Source organism: Myxocyprinus asiaticus, chromosome 2, assembly GCF_019703515.2.
Source record: "Myxocyprinus asiaticus isolate MX2 ecotype Aquarium Trade chromosome 2, UBuf_Myxa_2, whole genome shotgun sequence".
In the NCBI taxonomy this organism is placed as follows: Eukaryota; Metazoa; Chordata; class Actinopteri; order Cypriniformes; family Catostomidae; genus Myxocyprinus; species Myxocyprinus asiaticus.
The window spans coordinates 34,470,060-34,496,928 of NC_059345.1; the positions used below are offsets into that span (position 1 = coordinate 34,470,060).

The 26,869-nt window shown below is 37.1% G+C and overlaps 1 protein-coding gene across 3 annotated transcripts in view; it reads right to left on the minus strand.

Annotated features, from left to right (window-relative positions):
• LOC127416436 (dual specificity mitogen-activated protein kinase kinase 5-like) overlaps positions 1-26,869 on the minus strand; it is a 68,886-nt gene that overhangs the window by 31,133 nt on the left and 10,884 nt on the right. For all 3 annotated transcript variants that reach the window (XR_007893104.1, XR_007893105.1, XM_051655805.1), the window contains exons 7-16: positions 24,297-24,345; positions 18,592-18,656; positions 13,243-13,282; positions 8,639-8,707; positions 6,321-6,402; positions 5,806-5,867; positions 5,045-5,093; positions 4,706-4,779; positions 1,305-1,355; positions 275-346 (exon numbers count right to left, since the gene is read on the minus strand). Coding sequence is in view for 1 of the 3 variants with exons in the window: in XM_051655805.1 (XP_051511765.1) it covers positions 275-346; positions 1,305-1,355; positions 4,706-4,779; positions 5,045-5,093; positions 5,806-5,867; positions 6,321-6,402; positions 8,639-8,707; positions 13,243-13,282; positions 18,592-18,656; positions 24,297-24,345 (613 nt within the window). In the remaining 2 variants the exon portion in view is untranslated. The remainder of the gene's footprint in view (positions 1-274; positions 347-1,304; positions 1,356-4,705; positions 4,780-5,044; positions 5,094-5,805; positions 5,868-6,320; positions 6,403-8,638; positions 8,708-13,242; positions 13,283-18,591; positions 18,657-24,296; positions 24,346-26,869) is intronic.

The window sequence follows — 26,869 nt, forward strand, 5'->3', positions numbered from 1 at the left end:
TAAATAGGAGAGAGGAGATGGGTCAAAAAGGATAGCAGAGCATTAGTGTGTATGTGTGGGTGTGTGTGCAGTAGTCAGTGGGAGATCCTGAGTGTGATCCATGCATAGCTGTAGGCCAACATCTGTTTGGACAGGCTGCCTGCAGGGACTACCAATAGCACTCAGCAGAAACACTAAGACAGCGGTTCATTCGAACTATGAATAAAAGGATGCAGGGATATGTGCACATACGGCCGTTTATAAGCTTTGAAAGATGTTTATATAAATGTATTACCTCCATGAAAGAGATCCCTACACTCCAAACATCTGAGTGAATACCATACTGCTCCCCTGATATCCGCTCTGGCTACAGAAACATAGACACAAAGACAGACACAAAAGGGGGGGGGGGGGGAGAGTCATTACAATTCAAAGTGAATGAATAGTAACAGATTAACTGAGGTTTAAAAAAGACAATAGAAAACATACATGAACTGTACTGATGTCTGCTTGGAGTACGATTGTGACATGGAACCTATATAAAGGAATATTCCGGGTTCAATACAAGTTAAGATCAATTGACAACATTTGTGGCATAATGTTGATTAACTACAAAAATAAATTTTGACTTTCTTTAAATAAAGCGAAAATCGAGGTTACAGTGAGACACTTACAATGGAAGTGAATGGGGCCAATTTCAGAAAGGTTTAAAAGGCAGAAATGTGAAGCTTATAATTATTTATAAAAAACACTTAATTCTTCTGTTAAAACTCATGTATTATTTGAGCTGTAAAACTGTTGTAAAAAGCTGTCGTTTTGGGGTTTTAGGGTTTGTTGGCATTACATCGTCATGGCACAAAGTTGTTAGTAAGACAGAAAAGGTCAGTAAGCGATTTTATCACAATCATGATAACACTCATATTGTGGCTATACTTTTGATACCTGAAGTATTTTAACGTTAACGGATTGGCCCCATTCATTGTAAGTGCCTCAATGTGTAATTTTTGCTTTTTTTAAAGAAAAGGAGGGGCAAGTCAAAATTAATTTTTGTGTTAATCGATATTATGTCACAAATGCTGGTGACTGAGCTTTACTTGTATTGAACCCGGATTGTTCCTTTAAGCTCTGTTTTCTATGAGTAAATATGTGTGCATGTGAATCCACAGAGTTCAAACATTACTTCTGCAGCTTAGTAATAAAAGATAAAAATGATTGTTTTCTTTGGAAGAACTCAAATCCATTTGGCTTAAAAATTTGAGGAGCACATACAGTACGTGATGAATGTGTATGGCGCTTCTGCTGTTACGGAAATTAATGCTGCTTACCGCCATGTACGCATTGGTTCCAACGTATGTTTTAGCAATGGAGTTAACCAACTGTGGAAGCAAGCAGAGGAAAGCATTTTAGCCCAAGATAAAGTCTACCAATCACTACCAGGAGAACAAGAATCCCAACATCAGCGCTTCTCCTGTGACCAGAAAAGTTCTTCTATGGTGAATATTATTGTTCTCAAGGGATCATATTCAGTTCAAGTAGACAGATAAATGCATTAAAAACTAACTACCCAACTTAATCCTCTCACTCAGTGTTAGCACTTAGTTCACTCAGCTCACTTAGCACATCAGTATTGACTGATGCAGTGCCAAAAGTTGGGACAGTATGAAAAATGCTAAAAAAACAAAAAGGAGTGATTTGTAAATTATATTCACCCTTTGCTATATTGAAAGCACCACAACTACACATAATATGATGTTTTACCCTGTAAAATTCATTTTTTTTTTTTTTTTTTTTTTTTAAATGTACAGTAATTTCAAATCAGATGATTGCAACACACCTCAAAAAAGTTGGGACAGTCGAGTGTTTACCACTGTAAAACATCACATTTCTTCTAATAACACTTATTAAGCATTTGGGCACTGAAGACACAAGTTTGTTAAGTTTAGAAAGTGGAATTTTCCCCCATTCATCCATCATGTAGGTCTTCAGCTACACAATTGTACGGAGTCTTCACTGCCGCATTGCCGCATTTGACCAGATTCCGTGAATCTTTTAACTATATTGTGCACTGTATAGGGTGAATTTGTCTTTGGGGAACATTGTTCTCAAAGTGCTGGATTATTTGCTGAAGCATCTGTTGGCAAATTGACAAGTCTCGAATGATCCTTGCTCTTGAAGGACTAGGCTGTTTTTGGAGGCTCCTTATATACTATGACACGATTGCCTCATCTGTTTAACATCTCCTGTTTCACATCGCCTTATTTCAACTCGTAAAATTTTTATTAATCTTAAATTGCCCAAGTCTCAAATTTTTTGGAATGTGTTGCAATCATCTGATTTGAAATTATTGTACATTTAAAAAAAAAAAAAATTTAATTCACAAAGTAAAACATCATATAATGTGTAGTTGTGGCGCTTTCAATATAGCAAAGGATGAATATAATTTACAAATCACTCCTTTTTGTTTTTATTATCATTTTTAATACTGTCCCATCTTTTTCAGAATTGGGGTTGTAGTACAATCACATCCACACACAAAGATGAAACTTAATCCCCTCTGTATGTGCACAGCTAACATATTAAAAAAAGGAGCAGTTACATTTAGTCCTCAGATCCAAGTAAGATTGTTATTATCTCTGTTTAAACAAATGATACACCAATAAATCAGCCAGGGCAATACTTAGCAATTTTAAAATCGGCATCAGCCAATAACTGCACCCAATAGGCCGATTAACAGAAATGGTCATTCTGTCTAGTTTCACTTACAAAATCAACAGAATCCTTGTCAACATATGGCATGTATTTTCCTGTTTCCAAATATTTTTAGCAAATTTTGAGTAAATATTTTGTTCATATTTATTTAAAAATGTTGTCTACATCTTTTTTGTGATCATTAAATTATATTATACGGTGGCAAGAAAAAGTATGTGAACACTTTGGAATTATAAATGTGTCTTAAATCTGGTTTGATCTTACAAGTTACAATAATGAACAAACACAATCTGTTTTAACTAATAAAACACAAATTATTGTTTTGTTCTTGTACACACTGAATACATTATTCAAACATTCACAGTGTATGTTGGAAAAAGTATGTGAACCCCTAGGCTAATGACATCAACAAAGGCTAAATTACATTCAAGAGTTGGCAAACCTGGCATCCAATTAATTAAACAAGATTGGAGGTGTGGGTTAGAGCTACTCTGACTTTTGAGTTTGCTATGCTTGCCATCACAGAGGGAAAAATGAATTCCCAAGTTTATCAAGATATCCTACAGGATAATTTCAGGGTGGCTGTGCGCGAGCTGAAGCTCAGTAGAGGTTGGGTGATTCAGCAGGACAATGACCCTAAACACTGAAGTAAATCCACTACAGAATGGCTCAAAAAAAGAAAATCCCCCTTTTGGAGTGGCCCAGTTAGAGCCCAGACCTTAACCCAATAGAGATTTTATGGAATGACCTTAAGAGAGCCATTCACACCAGACATCCTAAAAATATGGCTGAGCTGAAGCAGTTCTGCAAAAAAGAATGGTCCAAAGTTCCTTCTGAACGTTGTGCAGGTCTAATCCGCAGCAATCGGAAATGCTTGGTTGAAGTTACTGCTGCCAAAGGAGGATCGACCAGTTATTAAATCCAAGGGTTCACTTACTTTTTTACTCAACACTGTGAATGTTTAATGGGATGTTCAATAAAGACATGAAAGATTATAATTGTTTGTGTTTTGTTAGCTTAAGCACATTGTGTTTGTCTATACTTGTGACTTTGAAGAAGATGAGATCACATTTTATGACCAATTAATGCAGCCAATTCCAAAGGGTTCACATACTTTTCTTGCCACTGTGCATTTTGAAATTATATCGACCGTCAGCTATCCTGCTCTCTAGGAAATCCCATTTTGGTTGACCACTAGTTTAACCACACTGAAATTCAGTTCAGATGTGACAGCAGGTGACCTGAGCTTTCTGCCATAAGCTAAAGGACATACTAAGAGGGATTGATTAAAATCTACAGAAAAGAGTGTGTTATTGTGGAGTGTTATTGAAATGTCAGCCTGGTTTAATTTTAGTCTTCACTCTCACAGGGGAGAGACAGTGAGATTTGGCACAATGGCAGGTGTCAACAATGACAGGACAAACATAAAGAGAGTGTTCCCCTGCAGCCTGACGTGTGTGTGTCTGTGTGTAAGAGGTGAAAAGAGATACCCAGGTCCTCTATACAGTGTCATGGTCTGGACAGGAACAGAGGAGAACACACGCACACACCTTATCCAGGGGTCAGCCTCATGTTGAATCTCAGAAGACGTGGTTATGAATATTAATTAAAAGAGGGGAATGTGGAGCGACTGAGCTCCATTGTTGAACTCCAGAGTGTATTAGAGGTGGAGAGACTGATGCTGACTTTCTCAGTCTGAGCTATTGTCTCCCACCACGCGCGCACACACACACACACGCTATCACTCAATGGATATCTGGTCGATGTGGTAATTAGAAAGAGCTGGAAGTGAGAGGAGAGGAGCAATCTAAGGGGTTTCTAGGGGGTTAGGGAGCACAGACAAGAGCTCCCTGGAGGAATGAGGAGAGGAGAAAACAGAGAGATGGATACTGACGGGACAATAGCTGATCTGATCCGACTGTGCTCACAACATACACGCAAAAGAGAAGGCCTACACATTTATGCAGAAAAACAAACACTGATATAAAACAAACACAGGATATAAAGGAAAATGTACCTGTGTGCTGACTCCAAAGTCACACAATTTGACCTGACCACGTGTGTTGACCAGCATGTTGGAGGGTTTCACATCTGAACCGAGAAACAATTAATGAATTAACAAAGAGAGGCAAAATTAAAACATTATGTCTGCGTCTTATACTACTGTCACACAATTCTGTGAACAGTCTGCAGCACACATTAACTAAATATAAAATACGGGCAAGTTCCTATTCTGTATTTCCATCCATGTATATTATTTACGGCCTAGATGACAGAGTTCTTAAGCTGGTGGCCAATATTTGGACATATTATTATGAGACACACTGACAAATTTAGATAAAGTTCTCCTCTTTACCTCTGTGCAAAATCTTCAGGCTCCACAGGTAAGTTAATCCTTTTACCACCTGCAGACACAAAAATAAAACGCACACAGCCATGGAAAACAAAATCAGAAGAGGCACAAAAGAGGTGTTAGTGTACGTTTGTTGCTCATAAAGGAGCTGTGAATTATCTAAACAGTGACATATCTCTGATTATTGTGAAAAAGAGTGTGGAAGAGGGTAATGAGGGTCAGAGCCAGAGGCATTATGATTCAGCACTAATAAAGCATTTCAAAGACAAAACACACACACACACACTACTATGCAAAAGTCTTAGCCCCCCCCGAACATCGAGTCAGTCTGGGATTACATGAAGAGACAGAAACAATTGAGAGGGCCTAAACAGATAAAAGAACTGTGGTGAATTCTCCAAGAAGCTTGGAACATCCTATCTGCCAACAAGCAAGAAAAACTGTCCAGGTTTACCTTGGAGAATTGGTGCTGTTTTGAAGGCAAATGTGGTCACACCAAATATTGATTTAGGATTTTTTAAGTTTACTGGACTTTGTATGATGTTAATTGATAAATTAAAACTATGTATGGCATTATTTTTGAATACATCCTCACTATGCAACATTTTTCACAAGTGCTTAAAACTTTGCACAGTACTGTATATATTCACACAATGGTTTAAGCTATCAAACCTCCTTGGACATGCAGGTATCAATAAAATCCAGCCTTCCAAAATGAAATCATACAGTGAATTTGCTTGACAACAGTTTTGAAGAGGACTTACTGCTACAGCAATCCTGCCCAAGACATGCTCCGGAATTCTCCAGTAGACATCCAGAGAGCCACCTACATAAAAATAAATAATACGGCTAAATATGAGTGGGCTTGCCTATGAAAAAATCTGCAATGCTGTGGTGTTGTGGGTGGTTGCCAAGGTGTTGCAATGCAGTTGCTAGGGTTTTCGGGGTGGTTTTTAGGGTGCTCTGGGTGGTTGCTTACTGGCGAAAAATCAGAAGAGCCAACCCTCAAGTCTCTAGATATGGTTTGGGTTCCTCCCTCAATGTAAGTCTATGGGATTTTGATCACTTAGAAAAGTAATAGCACACCTCTACTCAAAAACCCACACAAATTATTTATGTCCAAATCACTAACCTTGAGTATGAGTAAAAGTAATAGTGATGTTTGCCTTAGTACTACTAATCATCAGATGTAAACATATCAATGTAATAAAGCCCCTACATTCACACAACAGCAATAGCTGATAATGATTCACAATGATAATATTAAAACAAATCTTACCGTCCATAAACTCAGTGCATATAGATATTCTGTTCTCCACAAAGAATGCACTGTAGAACTTTATGATGTATGGAGAATCACACTGCAATCAACACAATTAAATAGATCAAAATGATGAACAACAGAGTAAGTTTATAAGTTTAGCACTTTCTCATAAATGATCATTTAACAAATGAGGAATCTATTTAAGTTAATGGTATTACACTGATATAATAACAGCTTTCTAAAGAGGCCATTTTGTTATACTCTTTGGCCAGCTGTAATTTAAAAAAATGGTAGTTGCAAAATTCAACTCGTGTGTCAGTGGACATTTCATTATAGCTATGTGACTGAAGCCGATTATTTGATGTGATTGGCTTTTCCTATACATAGGGTAATTGGTAATAAATTAAAGTCTATCTGGCAGCTGTGGACTAGACTACATGGACATTGATCTCTGAATAATTTATCACACTTCTTTTATACTTATCACAGTCATACACCTCACACTAATCTGAAGGCTGAAACCACATTCAGCCTTGAATGAATTTGATTTTCACCTGAAAGAAGTGCCCCAAAACAACAAGAACAAAATAAGAAGCACTATTTTTACATTTTATAATATTTTTGCTTTATTGATTTTGCATTAAAAATTTAATTAATTTATTGAAACACGACAAACTTAAAACAAAAAAATATTTCAAAATTCAAATTACACTTTAAACATCTTTTTTTATTTTATTTTTTTATTCTGCAAATATCTCCTCACAGTCTGCTAGCTGTCTATTCTGTGGGTGGGCTGAAAAAAAAAAAACAGAGTATTTGTACACAGCCCTGGCTCTGTAAATGGGACAAAAGCAAAGTGGATCAGACCGATCCACACAACACTACTCCAGCAAGGCAATAACAGGGGGTGGTTCTTGCACGTGCACAGGATGGGGGGTGGGGGCAGAGCGAGAGGGAAATTCATTAGAAGAGCGACGGCAAATCTGGCTGATGCGAACTTTCTAAACTCTAAGGAGGACAAATGGCTGAGAAACAGACCAAGAGAAAAAGGTCAGACAAATATAAACTAAAAAGGATTATGATAAGTCAAGGGCTAGGAGCTGCGTCAACATTGTCAAGGCTTTTCAGCGGTGAAGGGACCTCTGAGAGTTAAAAGGTCTGAAGACGGATACAAAGTTGCTCTTTTTCTTCTCGATAGGTGGGTAACATAAATTTAGCTATGTTTTACAGAACCCATATATGCTGTTGTTGTGATGTTAGATTTAGTAGCAAAAGAGTTGTGAGTTTCTGGAGCTGGTGCGCGTAAAACCGTCTCGCGTGCATGAATTTGGAGGGGTGTGTTTGTTTTGGCAGTTGAGTTCAAATATCAACAGTGTTTCTCAGGAATTGCTGAGTGCACCTTTAAAAACATGATGTTTGGTCACCCTACATAAACCCAACGAGAAAACAATCCCTCATACAACATTTAATGCCATGACCTTACGAATTTAAGACTTGTTGCTCAGATTTAAGACCTTTTTAGGCCTTAATTTGCAGAAAGACGAATTAATACTTTAAGACCTTATTAAGACCTGCGGAAACCCTGTTTAATAAAAAAATATTTGAGCCAACCTGTAGAGTTGCATTCAAAATGCATGTTAAGCGTGAATTGCTCTGTGGAAATAAAGCGAACTAAACTTCGAGCACCTCCTGAGATCATCTTAGGTCATTTGCAGCATTCTCATAGATGACACTATTCTTGCAAACAGTTTTCAGATGACTGAAACAGAGAAGCGTTATAACTCTTTACATTGCACGTGCTCCACGAGACACGCTCCTGCTGCACGCCTCTGAACAACAGTGCATCAGACACAGGCATTGATGGATTTTCTTTTATCTCTTCTTAAAAATATAATAAAGTTTCTTCAAGCAAGTATCTTTGTGTTTAACAGCATTTCTTGTCATGTGTTACTCCAAGACGTCCTACAGGTCACCCAACACTGCAGATAAGCAAAATTACTCGCTCATGAAATACCTATATTTGGACGAGGAGCTTGTGAATAAGGAGCTGGATTCAGCCTCGTCGCATTTGGCGGATGCAAATTTCACACCCTGGGCTACTGTTTAATATATCTGGTGACTTCCCAGATCCATGGCTTTGCCATTTACCAATACTGACATTGGGAGATTTGTAAGACATCGTTGATATCCGATTACACCGTCCTATCACCTTTATCTTTTCTGTGATGCCAAAAGAGCCCGGAAGTGGAGGAGAGGAGCGTTTGATTTTAAACAGTAACTTCAACTATAGATACAAATCAAGTAATCAGGCAAGGTAAAAAAGAGGTTCAGACCTTATAAAGGATCTCAAGCTCAGACATTATCTGCTTCTGCAGCTCCACTGTGATGTCTAGAGGAATAACCTGCAAAAGAAGAACATGGTCTTAATTTGAACTCGCACACATACTCACATAGATGTCTCTAAACCATGAACATAGAAACAAATCAAAAGAACACTTGTCTCGAAGTATACCCATTTACACAAAGAACTCTAAAGCATAAAAAGTTTTATCTGCATCAAAATCTTTGTTATAACTTAATTTGAGGTTTAGAGCTAGGGCTGCAATTTAAGATTATTTTGATAATTGATTAATCTAATGATTATTAGAATGATTATTCTGCGATTATTGCAATGATTAATCATTAGCTCTTAACTGATTATTCAGCTTGTGCCCCAACCTAAAAGGTTGTATTAAACATGCTTACTAACAATAAAGGACAAAATCATCTTTTTTTGTGTGTGTGTGGATTTTTTTCCCCTTTTTCACCCAATTTGGAATGCCCAATTCCCAGTGCGCTTTTAAGTCCTCGTGGTCGTGTAGTGATTCACCTCAATCCGGGTGGTGGAGGATGAATCTCAGTTGCCTCCGCGTCTGAGACAATCAACCCGCGCATCTTATCACGTGGCTTGTTGAGCGCATTGCCACGGAGACATAGCACGTGTGGAGGCTTCACGCCATCCACCGCGGCATCCACGCTCAACTCACCATGCGCCCCACCGAGAACGAACCACATTATAGCGACCACGAAGAGGTTGCCCCATGCGACTCTACCCTCCCTAGTAACCGAGCCAATTTGGTTGCTTTGGAGACCTAGCTGGAGTCACTGAGCACGCCCTGGGATTCGAACTAGCGAACTCCAGGGGTGGGAGCCAACATCTTTTACCACTGAGCTACCCAGGCCCCCAAAATCATCTTTTAAAATACATCTAAATGACATTCACTGAATTAAAGGAAAAAATACTTTCTATTAAGTTTAATTCAGGCAAAAAATTATATTATCAAGTGTTTTTGTCTTGTTTTCCATTTAAAATTGTCTAAAAATCCTTAAAACAAGATGCATTTATTTGAGAAGCAACATATGAGATATTTAGACTTGCTTTAAGAGAATGTATCTTAAATATAAGTGTATTTTGTATACAAGTGTATTTTTTCACTTGGTTATACTTCTATGAGTGCAGTAAAGACAAAATATACTTATATTCAAGATCTATTCTCTAAAAGCAAATCTAAATATCTTATATGCTGCTGCTCAGGTGAATGTATCTTTTTCTAAAGGATTTTTAGATATTTTAAAATATTTGTATTTGTAATAATATATTCAACATTCTCAGATTAAAAAAAAATATATATTCTGCAGTATAGCTGCTAAAGTAAATGTACGTTGTTTTAAAGGAGTTTTAGATATTTATATTGGAAAGCAAGCCAAAACAAAAACAAATCAAAAACTTATTTTGTTGCAGTGTATAATGGGGCGAAGACTACCCTCTCTCACATTTTTTGTTCACTTCAATCCATCTTTACAAAAAAAAAAAAAAAAAAATATTAATCAAACTCTCTCTTATTAATAAAGCTGCATATTGCCAATTTTCTTCACGATAAGCAATGCACAGTGACATATATTATGATTCAATAAGTCGCGAGCCATCCCGTTATAATCTAGCTGCAGCAAATGCACGTGCTCGGGACGAGCGTCCCCACGACAGAGTGTGCCTCAGCCGGGTGCAGTTTCAATTTCTCCCCCTAAAATCAGGACACTTCACGTAACTCATAGAAGCGGTGCTGACCGCACAGAGAAATGCCAGTTTCGGAGTTTGTAGTTATTTACATGACCTGCTTTAATAAAGCTATAACGCATTAAATATAACTGCACTAAAGATGTAACACCGGGGTGTTTCCTTTAAAGAGCTCAAGCTCCACTTATACCACAACGAGAGTGCTTCTGTGTTAACTTATTTTGTATTTTTGCATTATAATTTCCTCATACTTTGCGATCTACATCACCTGAAGCTGTGAAAGTTTAGAGTGCGTCTGGACTGTGAGCTGTGTAATTCAGGCGTGAACTGCAGTGCTGCTCTCGCGTGTCGTCATCAGAGTTTCATATGATCTCATGTTACGTTAAATGAGATCAAACGACTATTCAACAACAAATTTTTCGACAATTTTTTTTATTGTCGACGTTGTCGATAATGTCGACTAATCGTTTCAGCCCTGTTTAGAGTGGATGCTTGAGAAACTTCAGAGCCAGCACTGACAAGAAATTAAAAAAGTCTACCATTTATGAAATACTATAGGCATTTAGACTTCCTAAAAGACATTCCAAGGCCATATTTTACAAAGTTTTGAAATACAATGAGTTTGAAACTTAATGTTGCCATAGTTGCACTTTCTATCTCTCTTCCCCACTTTTGTAATGAAGCAGTGACTAGATAAATTGCTTCTTTAGTTAAGGTTAGATTATCAGCCTCCCACTGAAATAATTGATTACAGCTAAGGCAGTAAGGCAAGGCCACGCAGTTAAAGCTCAGCCAAGATCACTTACAGCCTCAGCCAAAGGCCGATAGCCATGCTCAAGCAAACCCAGTCAGAACACAGACGGAAAGATGAGCAGACAGAGTAGAAGAAATGAGAGGAGACGAGGCCAGAAGAAAGATAGGAGATAAGACAGAGGAGAAGTGAGAGGATAAAAGTAAACTAAATGAAACCAGATATTAATGAGGACAATGAGAGAGAGGGGGCGGGGGGAGGGATTGACAAATAAATAAAATGTAAGGAAGGAATAAATAAATGACAGAAGAGGAAACAGCAAAGATGGAAAGAGAGATCTGGGGCAGTGAACAGCAGGAGTCACATAGTCTCCATTATGCTTAACTGAGTGCACGAGTGCTGCATTTACTTTTTTGTGCTCTTCAAATAGTACAGCATTATAAACCATCTCCTGCAGTTGTTCATCACTTCCTGCCACATTAAAATCCACCTGTTAACTGTCAGTCCAGAACTATAGAGCCTATGAGGTCTTGCTCCCTGAGATTATCTCTTCTGCTCTTCAGGTTCTTAAAGGAAACATCTACTCAAAAAGCAAACTGCCAGTACGATGTCATTGTAAGCTGTTAGTTTAAAGTGATCAAGCTCTGAATTCGAATTATTATTCTGATATCATATACTTAGTATGTTTTCGCGGGTTATAAGTAGGCCAAATATTTAAGCAACCTACAAAATACAAACAGTATATAAATATTTAGATTATTCAACTGTTCTATTGTGAGGGTCAATCTCACAAAAACATGTCCAGGTCATCCCAATATCAAAAGAAAATAATTACAATTAAATTTTGCATAAAAAGAAGCCTATTTTAGGACCATTTAGATTTTTTCCATTGTTAGATTATGTTCATGACAAAGCACATTTCTGCCCAAACTATTATAACTGTAATGCAGTAATGAGAATTAGATTTATTTCATTTTAATGAAATCAACGAAAAAAATCTAAACTGTCCAAAAGCAGATTCATTTTCTTAATGCAACATATTTTTTTCCTTTTGATTTTGGGGGGACCAGGACAAATAGTGAAAAATTATTTTCCTTTCATTTAAATATGAATTGGGCTGCTTGCAGTTCCAGGTACAATTGCAAGAAACCTCTTAGTTATAATTGTAAGGATTTTGTCACTAAGTGTTTTAAAGGGATAGTTCAACCAAAAATGTTATGCCATCCCAGATGTGTATAACATTCTTTCTTCAGCTGAACACAAACAAAGATTTTTAGAAGAATATTTCAGCTCTGTAGGTCCATACAATGCAAGTGAATGGTGATCAGAATTTTTTAGCTCCAAAAATCACATAAAGGAAACATAAAAGTAATCCTTATGACTCCAGTGGTTAAATCTCTATCTTCAGAAGCAATATGATAGGTGTGGGTGAAAAACAGATCAAATTTTAATTCCTTTTTTTACTCTAAATCTCCACTTTCACGTGAAGTATTTTTTAATTTTTTTATCACACATTATACATTTGCACATATACAGTGAAATTCTTTTTTTCACATATCCCAGCTAAGCTGGGGTCAGAACGCAGGATCAGCCATGATATGGTGCCCCTGGAGCAGATAGGGTCAAGGGCCTTGCTCAAGGACCCAACAGTGGCATCTTGGCAGTGCTGGGGCTTGAACCCCCAACCTTCTGATCAGTAACCCAGAGCCTTAACCACTGAGCCACCACTGCCCCCACATGTGGCTTTCAGATGTAAAAGTGAGATTTAGAGTAAAAAATGACTTTATCTTTTTAGATTTTCTTATAATTTAGATCTGTTTCTCACCCACACCTATCACATCGCTTCTAAAGATATACTTTTATGTTTCCTTTATGTGACTTTTGGATCTACAAAGGCCTAATCATCATTCACTTGCATTGTAAGGGCCAACAGAGATGATATTCTTTTCTAAAAATATTAATTTGTGTTCTGCTGAAGAAAAAAAGTCATACACATCTGGGATGGCATATGATAAAATGTTCATTTTTGTGTGAACTATCCCTTTAAGAGGTTTCTTGCAACTGGCTGCTATGGCTTGAGGTTTTAAAGTTTCAGATGTTCTTTACCGTGAAGGTACAATCTGTATTCTTACCTTCACTGCTAGAACTCTCTTCCCAAGCATGTGGTACGCTCTGTCAGGAGGAAAACACTTAAAATTAATGCCAATGCATTCCTTTCTTAACAAGAGTTCACTTTAACATCTTATACACAGAAAAATAAAAAAATTAAATAAAACCCTATGTTCAGGGTTTTAAGTCAGAGCAACCTGAGATCCACGTCTATTTGCGTAGTAAGACACTTTTTATACATTAGTATTTATTTACTGATTAACAGTGGCTTAATTGCTAAGAAAAAGAGCTCTGAGGGGGTGTCCTGTCCTCATGCTTAGTGTCAAATGCAGGTGAGGTCAACCCTGAGTCGGTCACCTGCGAAACCTCAGACATTCTGAGCTATGGAGCGTTATCAGCTCCGTTCCCGTTTCAGAGTGAGATCTCCCAGACAGGCCTCCTGTTACAGGTCGAATTAACGGCAAAACCGCAATTATTTAATTATGATCCTTGCTTCATTCCGAGCAGTGGATCTGGTTACTGCGGGAGTTGCTGAAGAGGAGTTGAGTTACAAAAAGCCACGACATGGTCCATTCCACCAGATAATATACTATAACAACAGACAGCTGCAAAACAAGGATGAATTCAACAAGATGAGCACACTGTGTGTGCACACGCATGTGTGTGTGAACGTAAAAGATGCAAGAGAGACAAAAGAACAGGGAAAGACTGATCAAGGAATAATATTTCATTATAAACCTCTGTATGTGGATGTGTATATGGATGCAGCAAACACATTTGTAATGGTTTGAGTTTGAGACTCTCTATGTGATTTATGTTAAATCGATGGCTGATCTGGTTACAACTCCATACACCTCGTAACTCCGGTGAGCCTTTAATTAATGTCACTCTAAGTGATGCGACAGCTAACTTCCCTCAATGGATGCTGCAACTGGTGGTGGTTGAGGAGAGTCCCCTGTTCACTGTGTAAAGCACTTTGAGTATAGTGTCAGAAAAGCGCTATATAAATGTAACGTTCATTCATTCATTTAGGATGGAGACACTCGATCCCATCTCACCTCAGTGCCCTGTGTGGGTACATTTTACACTTAGGAAGATTCTGAGCCATAGATGATACAGAGATGTCCAGTGACACGTTTGCTTATGAGGAACATAGTGCTAAGATCTAGTTTTGGCCAATTTATAGAATGCAACTGAATGTCTCTGGAATTAATGTGTCATCGCTATGCAGAATACAACAATAATAAATTAACATGGATGGAAATTCTTTGTTCCCAACAATCCATTGTTCTTGTGTATTTGAAGTCAAGAACAGTTAAAGCCAAGTGATAATAGAGTCTGTTCTTTACTACAAAGTCAAAACGCAGAGTCTACACAAACACTGAACTTGGGAAAGACTGATTTAAAGTTTTTTGGTTTAAATCATAACTCAATTTTGAGTTGTTAGAGAAGTGGTGTCAGCTCATATGCACATCTGATGCAAAGCAAACCTTCAAAGATAATACACATAAAATGTTGCTTTTGTTCTTCCTACTTCACGTGTTAAACTGGGATGTCTCATCTGTTCAGGGTCTGTAATTCTCGTAAAAGTGATAACGTAAAGTGCCATTGAACCTGCTAACATATATATCCTGATTGCTTTTGGTACTAAATACCGCTGTGAGTCAGCGTTCTCAATCCCAAAAATCATCTAATTAGTTTGTTCTCTGTTTACAAATAATAATCTGTGCAGTTATTTGCCTCCTGCAATGGCTCCTGTGTGTTCTTTAATTTTCTTATGTAATGAATGCCTACAGTATATTAGATGACCATTCTTTTCTTATGTGGGTTTGTAAAAAATGGGCTTAGGCAGTCCTCAGTTTTCATAATTTGTAAACAATAACCCTACCCTATTTTCAAAGTAAAATTCATCAAAACCAATTTGTTTGTTGAGAGTGTGAAGTCATGTTTGTTTTTCAGCAAGAAAGTAGTTGAAGAGCCCTGTACTATAGGTTGCTTTGGAAAAAAGCATTTGCTATAAAACTAATTACTACTTAAAATACAAACACAGCCAATGATGCGGTCTAATTGGCCACTTCAGGACATCCTGGATCTTACTAAGCCCATTTACAAAATTCATCTATAGTCCTTGAACTTTGCCCCTGCTGAGTAGTCATGCAGAGATGACTTAAGACTGACAGGTGCATGGTCAGAGTGAGCTGAGATAGTGACGTGTGGTCCTGACCCCTGTAAACGTGTCCCTATTCTCTGTTTGTTATTTACACTCCAGAACCTGAGGTAAGGAAAGCTCTGTCATGCAGTATTCATGGGCCTCTCGAAGACAGCCTTCCCATGCATACACGTTTGCAGACGAACACACACGCACACAACCACACAAACAGGTTTCGATTACAGCGGCCAACGCAGACCAGACAGTTCTCTCTGTCTCTTTCTCCCTGCCATCTAACTTGAGATGACCAGATGATCGCCTCACCTAAAGGAGGGCACAGAAAGAAAGAAGGCCTAGATGGAAAAGGGGGAACGCTGGGCTTATTCTGAATCAACAAACAGTGTGAGCCATCTACGTCAGTGGTGGGTTGCAGGTCTGTTCTGGTAGAGTCATCAACAGCAGGGAAAAATGCAGATAATAAAGTATAATCATATAATCAAGCATAGTAAAGATAACAAATAAAAAGGCTTATAAATCAAATGTTTGTTGTCCAAACTCTATGCGGTATTTTGCTAAAATGCATCTGCCACTTGATAGGAAGAGGCAAAATTAGGTAGATGCCAACATGGACAGGTTGCATGACATGCTGTCATCCCCGAAAACCATAAACAAAACTTTGCAAGGTAAAGAAAATACAAACCAGACTGCATTAAATATGGGTTAACTTGCAGTGAGGATAAACATGGTTTGTGCCGACCACAATGTGTTTGTACAGTGAATTACTGTCTCAATAAATAAATAATAATTTTCAATGCTTTCTTTAAAAGGAAATTTTTGTTACATTTGTTGATAGACAATTTTAGTTCTGTGTTGGGTTGCCACTTGATGTAAAATCTGGGTCCTGCAAAAAAAACCAGATGAGAACCACTGATCTATGCTGCTCATGAAAAAATATCTGGCACTTTGCCAGGCCAGGCACTCATGGGCACTACATCCAGTTGATTAGATAACTGTGTTGCCAGGTATTCAGAATGAAGCACACATTGGCAGGCTTATTTAAAACCAAGGCAGGGTAAGAAAGATTTGTGTACATTTTATAAGCTTGATTTTACCTTGGAAATCCCATAGAAGCACATGTACAGTGTATTATATATATATATATATATATATATATATATATCATTTTTAAAATGTGCACATGTAAGCGAGAGACAGGGTTATCAACTCATCATACTTCAACACATAGTAACACAACATCGAGGGGTCCAGGTAAGCCCTAAAGATTTTTCTTTTTTATTATTTATTCTCAAGGAAAAGCAATTTAAGTGAATACCCATGGCACCATCCTGCAAGCAGCCAGATGGTAACAAAGGTGTGTGTTTTGCATAAAGGAGAGTGTGTGTGTGTGTGTACGTGAGCAAGTGTGGTAGAGGTGATAGAGGACAGTTGTGGAGATGGATGGTAGACTGTCCTAAATTTCCATACAAGCCACAGCAGAGATTATATTACACAACATTTCACCTGTCGCTACCTGTAATGCACTGCAGCTGTCAGTCTGAGCAGAAAACACACTGACAGTGAATGTTACCTTGCTTTATCATGAATACGCACTGAACGCCATATTAAAAAAACATCATACACATTTCTAGGATTCAAATGAAAGAATAATTTACACATTTATCTATCTTTGTTGCCTCTTGAGATAGTGTACATTAGGCCTCATTCACGAAACACGAGCAGAACGATTTTTTGTATTTTTTTTTTTTTTTAATCTTGGCATGGTGCGAAATAAATCATGGAAAGACATTGCTTTTGCTTCTTTTTCTCGAAAATGTATGCTCTCTACATAATGTGACTGGTTGGACAGTTTCTTCATTTGATTTGAGCTCTATAATTTAGGTTTCACTAATTCAGTAAAGGCAACAATAAATCGTGTTCAGCTGATAACGTATGGTCAATGTTAATGCTGTTAAACCTATAAATAAACACATGTCGTGGGCAGGTGCGCACACAATACAGTGATAGTAAGTTCCTCACTTTCTTTGAGACCGAACACACTAGTGTTTTTGCTAAATAAAAATTTGCGTGATGCACTTCATTCATAAAAACGATTTCATTACTGGTCCGCATAGATGTTAACAGCATTTACAAGCGAGTCTGGTGCCTTCCTTAACTGCCGTTTTCATGGGAGTGGATTATGATAATTGTGAATGAACGTGCACACGCCCCTTCTTTATGAATGTTTGGAATTCACTAACATACACATTTAACAAACAAATCTGGGGAGTACGAAGCATTTGTGAATCCAGAGGAAAGTTTTCGAGAAGGTCCATTTTATGTGCCAATTTACTCACATATTTATGAAAGTTTCATGAATGAGGCCCATTGACTTTAATGTATCTTTAATACTTTTATATAATAATAAAAAAAAAAATTATTACTTAACTTAAAAAATAAAAATCGTTTATTGCATTACTTTTATTGTTATTATTACTTTTTGCTTTTTTTTATTACTTTACCACTTCAAAAAGAAAAAAGCAAGGTTAGAATTAAGGGATGAATGCAAAATTCAGCAGTTTCTTTTGTTTGAAGAGAAAAAAAAATTCTAGGCAAACACATTTAGAGCTGAGCTCGTCAGACTGCATTCTTGTTTGGGTTGCATTATTGGCTTTTTTAAAATGGTCGAACAATTTCCAACAACCAAGAGGTGCTGTACGAGATGTTGGCACTTATACTGTACGAAGAGCATCTGCATTATCCACACAGCAACACGGAGCTTTGTGAAACAGTCACTAGGTTAAAGAAAGTAAATGGAAAGATTTGTGTGTATGGGTTTGATGACCTTGTCCTGGCACTGTATGCTTTGTGTTGTGCTGTATAATTTGGACACAGAAAGGATCACAAAAGAGTCACCTCAACTTCCTAGCACAAAATCAATTTTGTCCTTTACTCGAATATCTCAAGAGATTTAATGAATGAGAATACTGAGAGGGTGTTGAAGGATGTCTGAAAGCATGTGAGGCCGGCATAAAATTAATCAGAGTATGAGTGAAGACACCAGAGCATTATGTTTTTCAGTTACATTTATGATCCAGTTCTTTTTTTTTTGGCTCTAGTTAAAACCTATAGATTGTACACTAAAGGGTAAACAAGGCCTCTGAAGAGACTGACCACAATCAGGCTAATTAAATCTCAATGTAAAAATCACAAGCACAGCACTCACTTGTAAACTGTTCCTCCATTTCCATGGCCAAGCTGCTCCTGGTACTGGAGGTCATGTTCATTTATCTAAACAAACAGAAAGAAAAGACAGAAAGATGGACTGTAGTTATCCAAGGAGAGCATTTCTTTCTGTGCGTAGATATATTCATACCCATGTTTTTATGAGATTGAGCCATTGTAACTGTACAATTGCCACTGCTGCAGCTTTATTAAAATTGAACAGTTAATTGAACTGAGCAGATTAATTCATTGAGAGAATGGCAGAGAGAGACAGGACACAGAACTACCAAGAGTGGAGGAAAAGACTAGTGAGGCCACACACACACACACAAAAAAAGCTTGGACACCCCACTATAAGGTCATTTTAAGTTTGGCAGCGTACGGAGAGGAGGATCAATACAACATTTGCTGTCTAATTTATAAAAAGACAGCTGAGAGGGAGGGCAAGTTTAATGATGACTTGTTTGCCTACGCCGTCTTGTTTGACTTTGATAAAAGCTGTCAAAAAGGTAATACAATACGGGCCCTTCTGAAACCAAGAGGCCATAGGGACCAGTTTGTTTTCCTCATGCTGTCAGTATTACGGCCATCAGAATGGCCTCTATTGTTCTTTCACTATTCCCGCCGCTTGCTTTCTTTTTAATTTGTTTGAATTCAACAATAACATACATAACATCAAGCAGTGGGCTTAAACTATCTTGACTCTCTCTACCTTTTAGGTATTCAACCTGCGAAAAAGACTACAAAATCAGATTCCACAGGGCAAAAGTGCCTCAAAAGTAGGCCTGAAACGATTAGTCAACGTTATCGACATTTTAAAAAATTTCGTTGTCGAATAGTCGTTTGATCTTAACGTAACTTGAGATCATATGAAACTCTAATGATTGCACACAAGAGCAGCACTGCAGCTCTTGCCTGACTGAGGAGAGGAAGAAAACACATCTCACAGTCCAGACGCACTCTAAACTTTCCAAACAGCTTCAGGTGATGTAGATTGTGAATTATGAGGGAATTATAATGCAAAAATACAAAATAAGTAAATACAGAAGCACTCTTGTTGTGGAATAAGCAGAGCCGGAGCTGACACTCAGCTTAAGCAAAACATGCGTGTCGAGCGTCTTTAAAGGAAACATCTTTCCATCGTTACATCTTTAATGCAGTTATATTTAATGCGTTATAGCTTTATTAAAGTTCAAATAATAAGGAAACTGGCATTTCTCTGTGCGGTCAGCGCCTCTTCTATGAGTTGCGCGAAGTGTCCCAATCTAAGGGGGAGAGATTGTAACTGCACCCGGTTGAGGTACACTCACTTAATGCAGCTAAATTATAACGCAATGGCAACTTATTGAATCATAATATATGTCACTGTGCATTTCTTATTGTGAAAAAAATTGTCAACGCAACTTTATTAATAAGAGAGAGTTTGTTTTTTTGTGAGTTAAAGATGGATTGAAGTGAACAAAAAGGTGAGAGAGGGTAGTCTTCGCCCCATTATACACTGCAAAAAAATACATTTTTTATTTGTTTTTGTTTTGGCTTGTTTTCTAATATAAATATCTAAAACTCTTTTAAAACAACGTACATTTACTTTAGCAGCTATACTGCAGAATATATAGATTTTTTTTTTAAAATCTGAGAATATTGAATATAATATAAAAAATACAAATATTTTAAAATATCTAAAAATCCTTTAAAAAAAGATACATTCACCTGAGCAGCAGCATATAAGATATTTAGATTTGCTTTTAGAGAATAGATCTAGAATCGAAGTATATTTTGTCTTTACTGCACTCACAGAAGCGTAAGAAAGTTAAAAAAAAATACACTTATATACAAAATACACTTATATTTAAGATACATTCTCTTAAAGCGAGTCTAAATATCTCATATGTTGCTTCTCAAGTAAATGTATCTTGTTTTAAGGATTTTTAGACAATTTAAAATGGAAAAAAGACAAATACACTTGATAACAATAGGATTTTTGAAATTTTGACTGAATTAAACAATAAAAAGTATTTTTTTCCTTTAATTCAGTGAATGTCATTTAGAGGTATTTTTAAAAGATGATTTTGTCTTTTTTATTGTTAGTAAGCATGTTTAATACAACCTTTTATGTTGGGGCACAAGCTGAATAGTCGGTTTAGAGCTAATGATTAATCGTTGCAATAATCGCCCGAATTGTCGAATAATCGTTCTAATAATCGTTAGATTAGTCGATTATCAAAATAACCGTTAGTTGCAGCCCTACTCAAAAGGGATTGAAAAAGCAGAGAAACATTGTGAAAGTTCACTTTGGTCAGTGTTCAGAACAACACAGTTTACGAATCACTGCCAGCATTGAAACAGATTAAAAGAATAGTTGAGCCAAAAATTTAAATTCTGTCATCACTCATCCTTATGTTGTTTCAGATTTTCTTCCGTGGTGCACAAAAGGAGATGCCTCAGTCACCATTCCCATTCATTGTATGGTAAAAAAGATGCAATGAAAGTGAATGATGACTGAGGCTGTCAGTCCCTAACAATATGCCAAACGTCTCCTTTTGTTGACCACGGAAGCAAAGTTATTCAGGTGTGAATCAACATAAGAGTGAGTAAAATGATGACAGAAATGATGATAGAAATAAAACAATGACAAAGAAATACTGCGGGTTCAATACAAGTTAAGCTCAATCGACAGCATTTGTGGCATAATGTTGATTACCACAAATATTTATTTAAACTATCAAAAATTGAGGTTACAGTGAGGCACTTACAATGAAAATGAATATGGCCCAATGTTTGGAGGGTTTAAAGGCAGAAATTATCTGCTTATAATTAGTAAAAAAGCCCTAATGTTAATATTTTTTGTTAAAACTCATGTATTATTTGAGCTGTAAAGTCATTTAAATAATCGTTATAAGGGTTTATGGCGTTATATCATCATGGCAACGAAGTTGTAAAATTGGATATAATTTTACACAGAAAAGATTAGCAAGCGATTTTATCACACTAAAATCATGTTTAAACACATATTGAGTGGCATGTCGGGCACTGTTGTGCAAATTCATACATTTCATACATTTATTTTAATATAGATATATTAATTAATATATTTTAATGAAATAATATATTTTATGCATCGTAAGCTTGTTTTATGTACATTATACAAGACAACAGTATATATTCTTTAAAAAAATTCTAGGATTATTAAGGTCTGTTGCGTTAAAGACATTTAATCGTTCTCATTTGCTATGCATGAGGCTAGCCAGTCGTCCTCTATGTTAGTCAACTAAGATCTGGAGAACATCATGCGCGTGTGCACAAGCATTCAATGATGGCCTGAGGGGCACATTTGCCTATCCCCCATAGCCAATCAAAAGCTTTGATCATATGTATGTCAAGCTAACATACCGCTCTTGAGTGCAGACATGCATAATGAACTTCACTGGAAATATTTAAAAGCTAACTTTATTCTAATGTATTGCTAGTTGGATTAGCTAAAGCACTGCTCATCATTTCAATGAATTGTATGCCATTGCTTTGAAGTTTTGTTGATGTATTGGTTTGTATAGATTATAATAACTTCAAAATACTAAGTCTTTACTTTTGATTAGTTTTCTAATGCTTTTCATGGGAGATAGTGAGATAATATGCACAGCCTTTGACGATTTGCCTATATCTTGTTTACTTTCATGGTCACTTGAGTTTTTTGTGGTAAATGTGCCTGCTTTAGTAGTGTTTTGTGCTGAGATTAAATTGTAATGGATGTTTGTGCGTGGCATTATGTTCAGAAGTTGCCTAGAAATAATCTTTCTGTTACTCTGACGTACGGAGTTCAAATTCAAAACTGACTCACTAGGTTCAAAGACTCTCTTGTTTCTTTTTATCTGTCAAAATGACGGACAGCATATGGAATTATCAGCCAATGTGTCTAAAATCGGTAAAAGATATGAACGCAACACCTGACATGTTGGTTTAAGTGATTGATTGTGTCCCACCAGAAATAAAGAGCCTGAGATGCCACTGTACATATTGTTTATGTCTTGTGTCTATACTTTTGAAACAGTGAGTATTTTAACTTTAACGGTTTGGCCCCATTCACTTCCACTGTAAGTGCCTCACTATAACCCAAATTTTGCTTTTTTTTAAGAAAAGGAGGGACGAAATTAATTTTTTGTGGTAATCAACATTATGCCACAAATGCTGTTGATTGAGCTTAACTTGTATTGAACCCATAAAATTCCTTTAACTTGCCTAGTAACTTGTAGAAACTTGGTGCATGCATACAGAAATCAATTTACAGCATGCATGATCACAAGTGTGTATATCTCCGGTATTTTACAACAGCTTTGAACCTGGCTCATCCGATCAGAATTTAGAGCCAGAACAATCCATTTTATAAAGGCTGTTTGTTTGTGGATAAACAGGTTTTGATTTGGCTCTTGTGATGGCAAATGTGAATGGTTAGGTGTCAATATGTGCATCTGTTATTGAAGGGTAAGTGTTTCCCCTCGTGAACTGAGAAGTCAATGTTTTCCTGTCAGGCCTCACCCTGACTGCACAGGCCCAAAGCAGGACCTTTGATTAGGCTCAAGTGTGGCAGAGAGAGGGAGAGGCAGGGAGAGACAGGGAGAGTGTGTGTGTTTGCTATGGCTCCATTAACTGTGCATGTTACAGGTGTCACAGGGGACATGACTCTCTTAATTGTCTATCTGACACACTCTGGTTGACAGACTGGCCTACTGGGGGCTTGTAAAGTGGGGAACAGAAGGTGACAGGGATGGGGAAGAGGGGTGGGCAGCGAAAGGACAACCAGATCCAGCTCTGATTGATCAAGATAAAGATCTCAACCATACCACAGAGAAAGGGTCACTGAACAGTCCTTTAAGAGCAATCAATAGACGCTTTCTCACATTCACACAGAGAGTCAAATAAAATGGTCTAAGTGCTATCAAGCATCAACTGGTTGAGTGGTGACAGCATTACTTACAAGATAATAAGTTAGGACACACTGATGGAAGCACAACTATTGAACAATTATAGTCAAATTGAGTGTGTGTGTGTGTGAGTGTACATGTTTATGCTACATTGTGGGGACCAAATGTCCCCACAAGGATAATAAAACCTGAGATCACCTACCTTGTGGGGCCCAGCCAGCGGTCCCCACGAGGGAAATGGCTTATTAAATATACTAAACGATGTTTTTTTGAAGATGTAAAAATTCAAAAATGGTTAGATTTAGGGTTAGGGGATAGAAATTATTTTTACATCTGTATAAAATCTATTAAATGCATGGAAGTCTATGGAGAGTCCCCACAATGATATAAAAACAAATTTGTGTGTGTGTGTGTGTGTGTGTGTGTGTGTGTGTGTGCAGGTTTAAGTGGTTTACGAGGACTTTTTTTTTTAGGTTACAAACTGGTAATTACAAGGGTATTATGCTATAAATGTGGTTTATGAGGACATTTCTAGTGTCCCCATAATTCAGATAAGTTAAAAATCATACTAAATTATGTTTTTTTGAAAATGTAAAAATGCAGAAAGTTTTTTGTGAGGGTTAGGTTTAGGGGATAGAATCTATAGTTCATACAGTATAAAAATCATTATGTCTATGGAGAGTCCTCATAATGATAGCTGCACCAACATGTGTGTGTGTGTGTGTGTGTGTGTGTGTGTGTGTGTGTGTGTGTGTGTGTGTGTGTGTGAGAGAAGGGAGGGCTACTGTACCTGTCCGTTTGTCAAGATCTTCTTAAGCTCAGCTGAAGACTTTTTTAAACTGGTAAAGAGAAATGAAAAAGAAATAAATATAATTATTATTATTATGCAACAAAACTCAACAGTGCTCTGTAAAATCCAATTGTTAACAGAGCAGTTACTTTCAACACCCCACTTTTCTTTTTTGTGCTTCCCAAAGGAGAAAGGGCCTGTTCCTAGCATGATAAATAATGGTACTAGTAGCATTTTCATTAGAACACTGTTCAGAACGGTACGATTACAAACCATTCCCCAGGAATTTTTCAGCAGGGTTATTTTACTCACATTTTGACATGGGGTCTTTAAATAAGAAATCTATGAAGAGAGCTCATTTTGTTGGTAGGTACTGAATGGTCTGCTCTACTCTCAACTTTCACTGAAGCACTTTTCACTATTTCATAGACACATGAATTTTGCATTCATCCCTAGCATTCATTTCTTGAACAGACGTTCCTTCAGTCCTTCAGGGTTTACTTGGGACCACTCGGATGTGCTTAGTCATGCCAAGGGTTTTCTTTCTCTCCCATCCAAATCCAATTAAACTTGCCAAAATATTTCTTCTGAATGTATAGGTTATCACTACTTTTAAGCTCCTCTAAATGTTTCTCTTATTAAAGTAAATTACAATATTGAAAGCTTCATAATAATATCAATCAAGTTGACATCTAATTTAGAGCAGCTTTAAAGGAATAGTTCACCCAAAAATGAGAGTTCTTTCTTCATCAAAACAGAATTTAAGATTTTTAGGATTTCATTTCAGGCCTCCTCCTTTAAACGATGCAAGTGAATGTACTCCATTTTTTGACAGTCCAAAATGCATATTTAGGGTGCATCAAAATAATCCGCACGACTCCAGTTGACAAATAAAGTTCTTCTGAACACAAATGATTGATTAATTTTAGAAACAAAACAATACTTGTATACTTTTTAACTACAAATGTTTGCTTCCGTACATCTCTGTGAGACGCGCTCATGAGAGGGATGAATTAAGCTCATTGGTAAGGTCACGCGTCACGTGGAGGAGGAGTCAGGAAGCACATCATTGTTTACAAGAGAAGGAGCGGTGTACAAAAGTTTAATTGTCTTTGCTGTAGATTTGTATTTGTATAAGTGTATTGTTCAAAATGGTCGTTTGGTGTGTGTATCCTGGATGCTTCAACCTTTAGAAACCCCAAAGAAATGGTTGGCATTTACTACCTGTGCACCACCATGTCTCCATAGATCTCTGCCTCCCCGAGACTTGTGATTGCGCCGCTGCTGCAGCCTCCTCCATCTCCCTCAGATCCTCATTGGTGTATTCAGGTTCAAATAGGTAGAGTTGGGCAAAAAACTCCATCTCCTCTTCTCTTCTAAAATAAAAATCCTCTGACATAGTGTTTAAAATTGTTTTGGACTGTTTTGGTTTGTGAACGGCGCTTGGTCTGTGCTCTGTGCACGTTTCTCTTGTAAACAATGACGCGCTTTCTGACTCCTCCTCCACGTGACACGTGACCTCACCAACGAGCTTACGTCATCCCTCTCATGAGCGCGTCTCACAGAGATGTATGGAAGTGAACATTTGTTGTTAAAAAGTATATAAGTATTTTGTTTCTATAAATAAATTGTTTGGGTTCAGAAGAACTTTATTTGTCGACTGGAGTCATGTGGATTATTTTGATGCACCCTAAATATGCATTTTGGACTGTCAAAAAATGGAGTACATTCACTTGCATTGTTTAGAGGAGGAGGCCTGAAATGAAATCCTAAAAATCTTAAATTCTGTTTTGATGAAGAACGAAACTCAGATACATCTTGGATGGCCTGAGGGTGAATAAATTATCAGCAAATTTTCATTTTTGGGTGAACTATTCCTTTAACTCAGCATCAATCACTTTTACAAAATTAAAACGCAAAAATGTCTACATCAAGGACCTGTTAATATCTTTATTTCTTAAAATATACAATTTATATTGTGAATATACAATTTTAACAAACAATTTTAATAAAATGAATATTACTTTTTTAAGTAAAAGAAAAAGTCAAATTAAAAGCATATTGACACTTTTTATTGACAAACAGAGGAGAGGGGACAGGAAATTATTGGAATGAGAGAGAGAGAGGAGAGAGAGACAGAGAAAGAGAGGAGAGCATGAGATTGGGACATGCCACAGGCATCTTTCAAAGTAATAAACCCAATAAATTCAGTAACTTTCGCATGACAAGCGCAAGGATACCAGAAAGTGTTGCAACATAATTATCTGAAGAGCACTTTTTAATGGAGCAAATTCCACCCAAAGATATTACATTGGTAGTTTTTAAACAGAATTTCATCCATCTAGAAAAGTAGCCCCACATCAAAAGGGCTATTTAGTCACCTTTAGAGACCAAATAAACATTTTTACTGAATACTTTTTAACAAAAATATAAGCCTCACATTTCTACGTTTAAACCCTCTGATCCGAATTCCCCATAGATTTCCATTGTGAGTGCATTACTATAGAAATTATTTTTGATTAATTCTATAAACTGACAGATGAGTCGAAATACATTCTGTGGTAATCCATAGC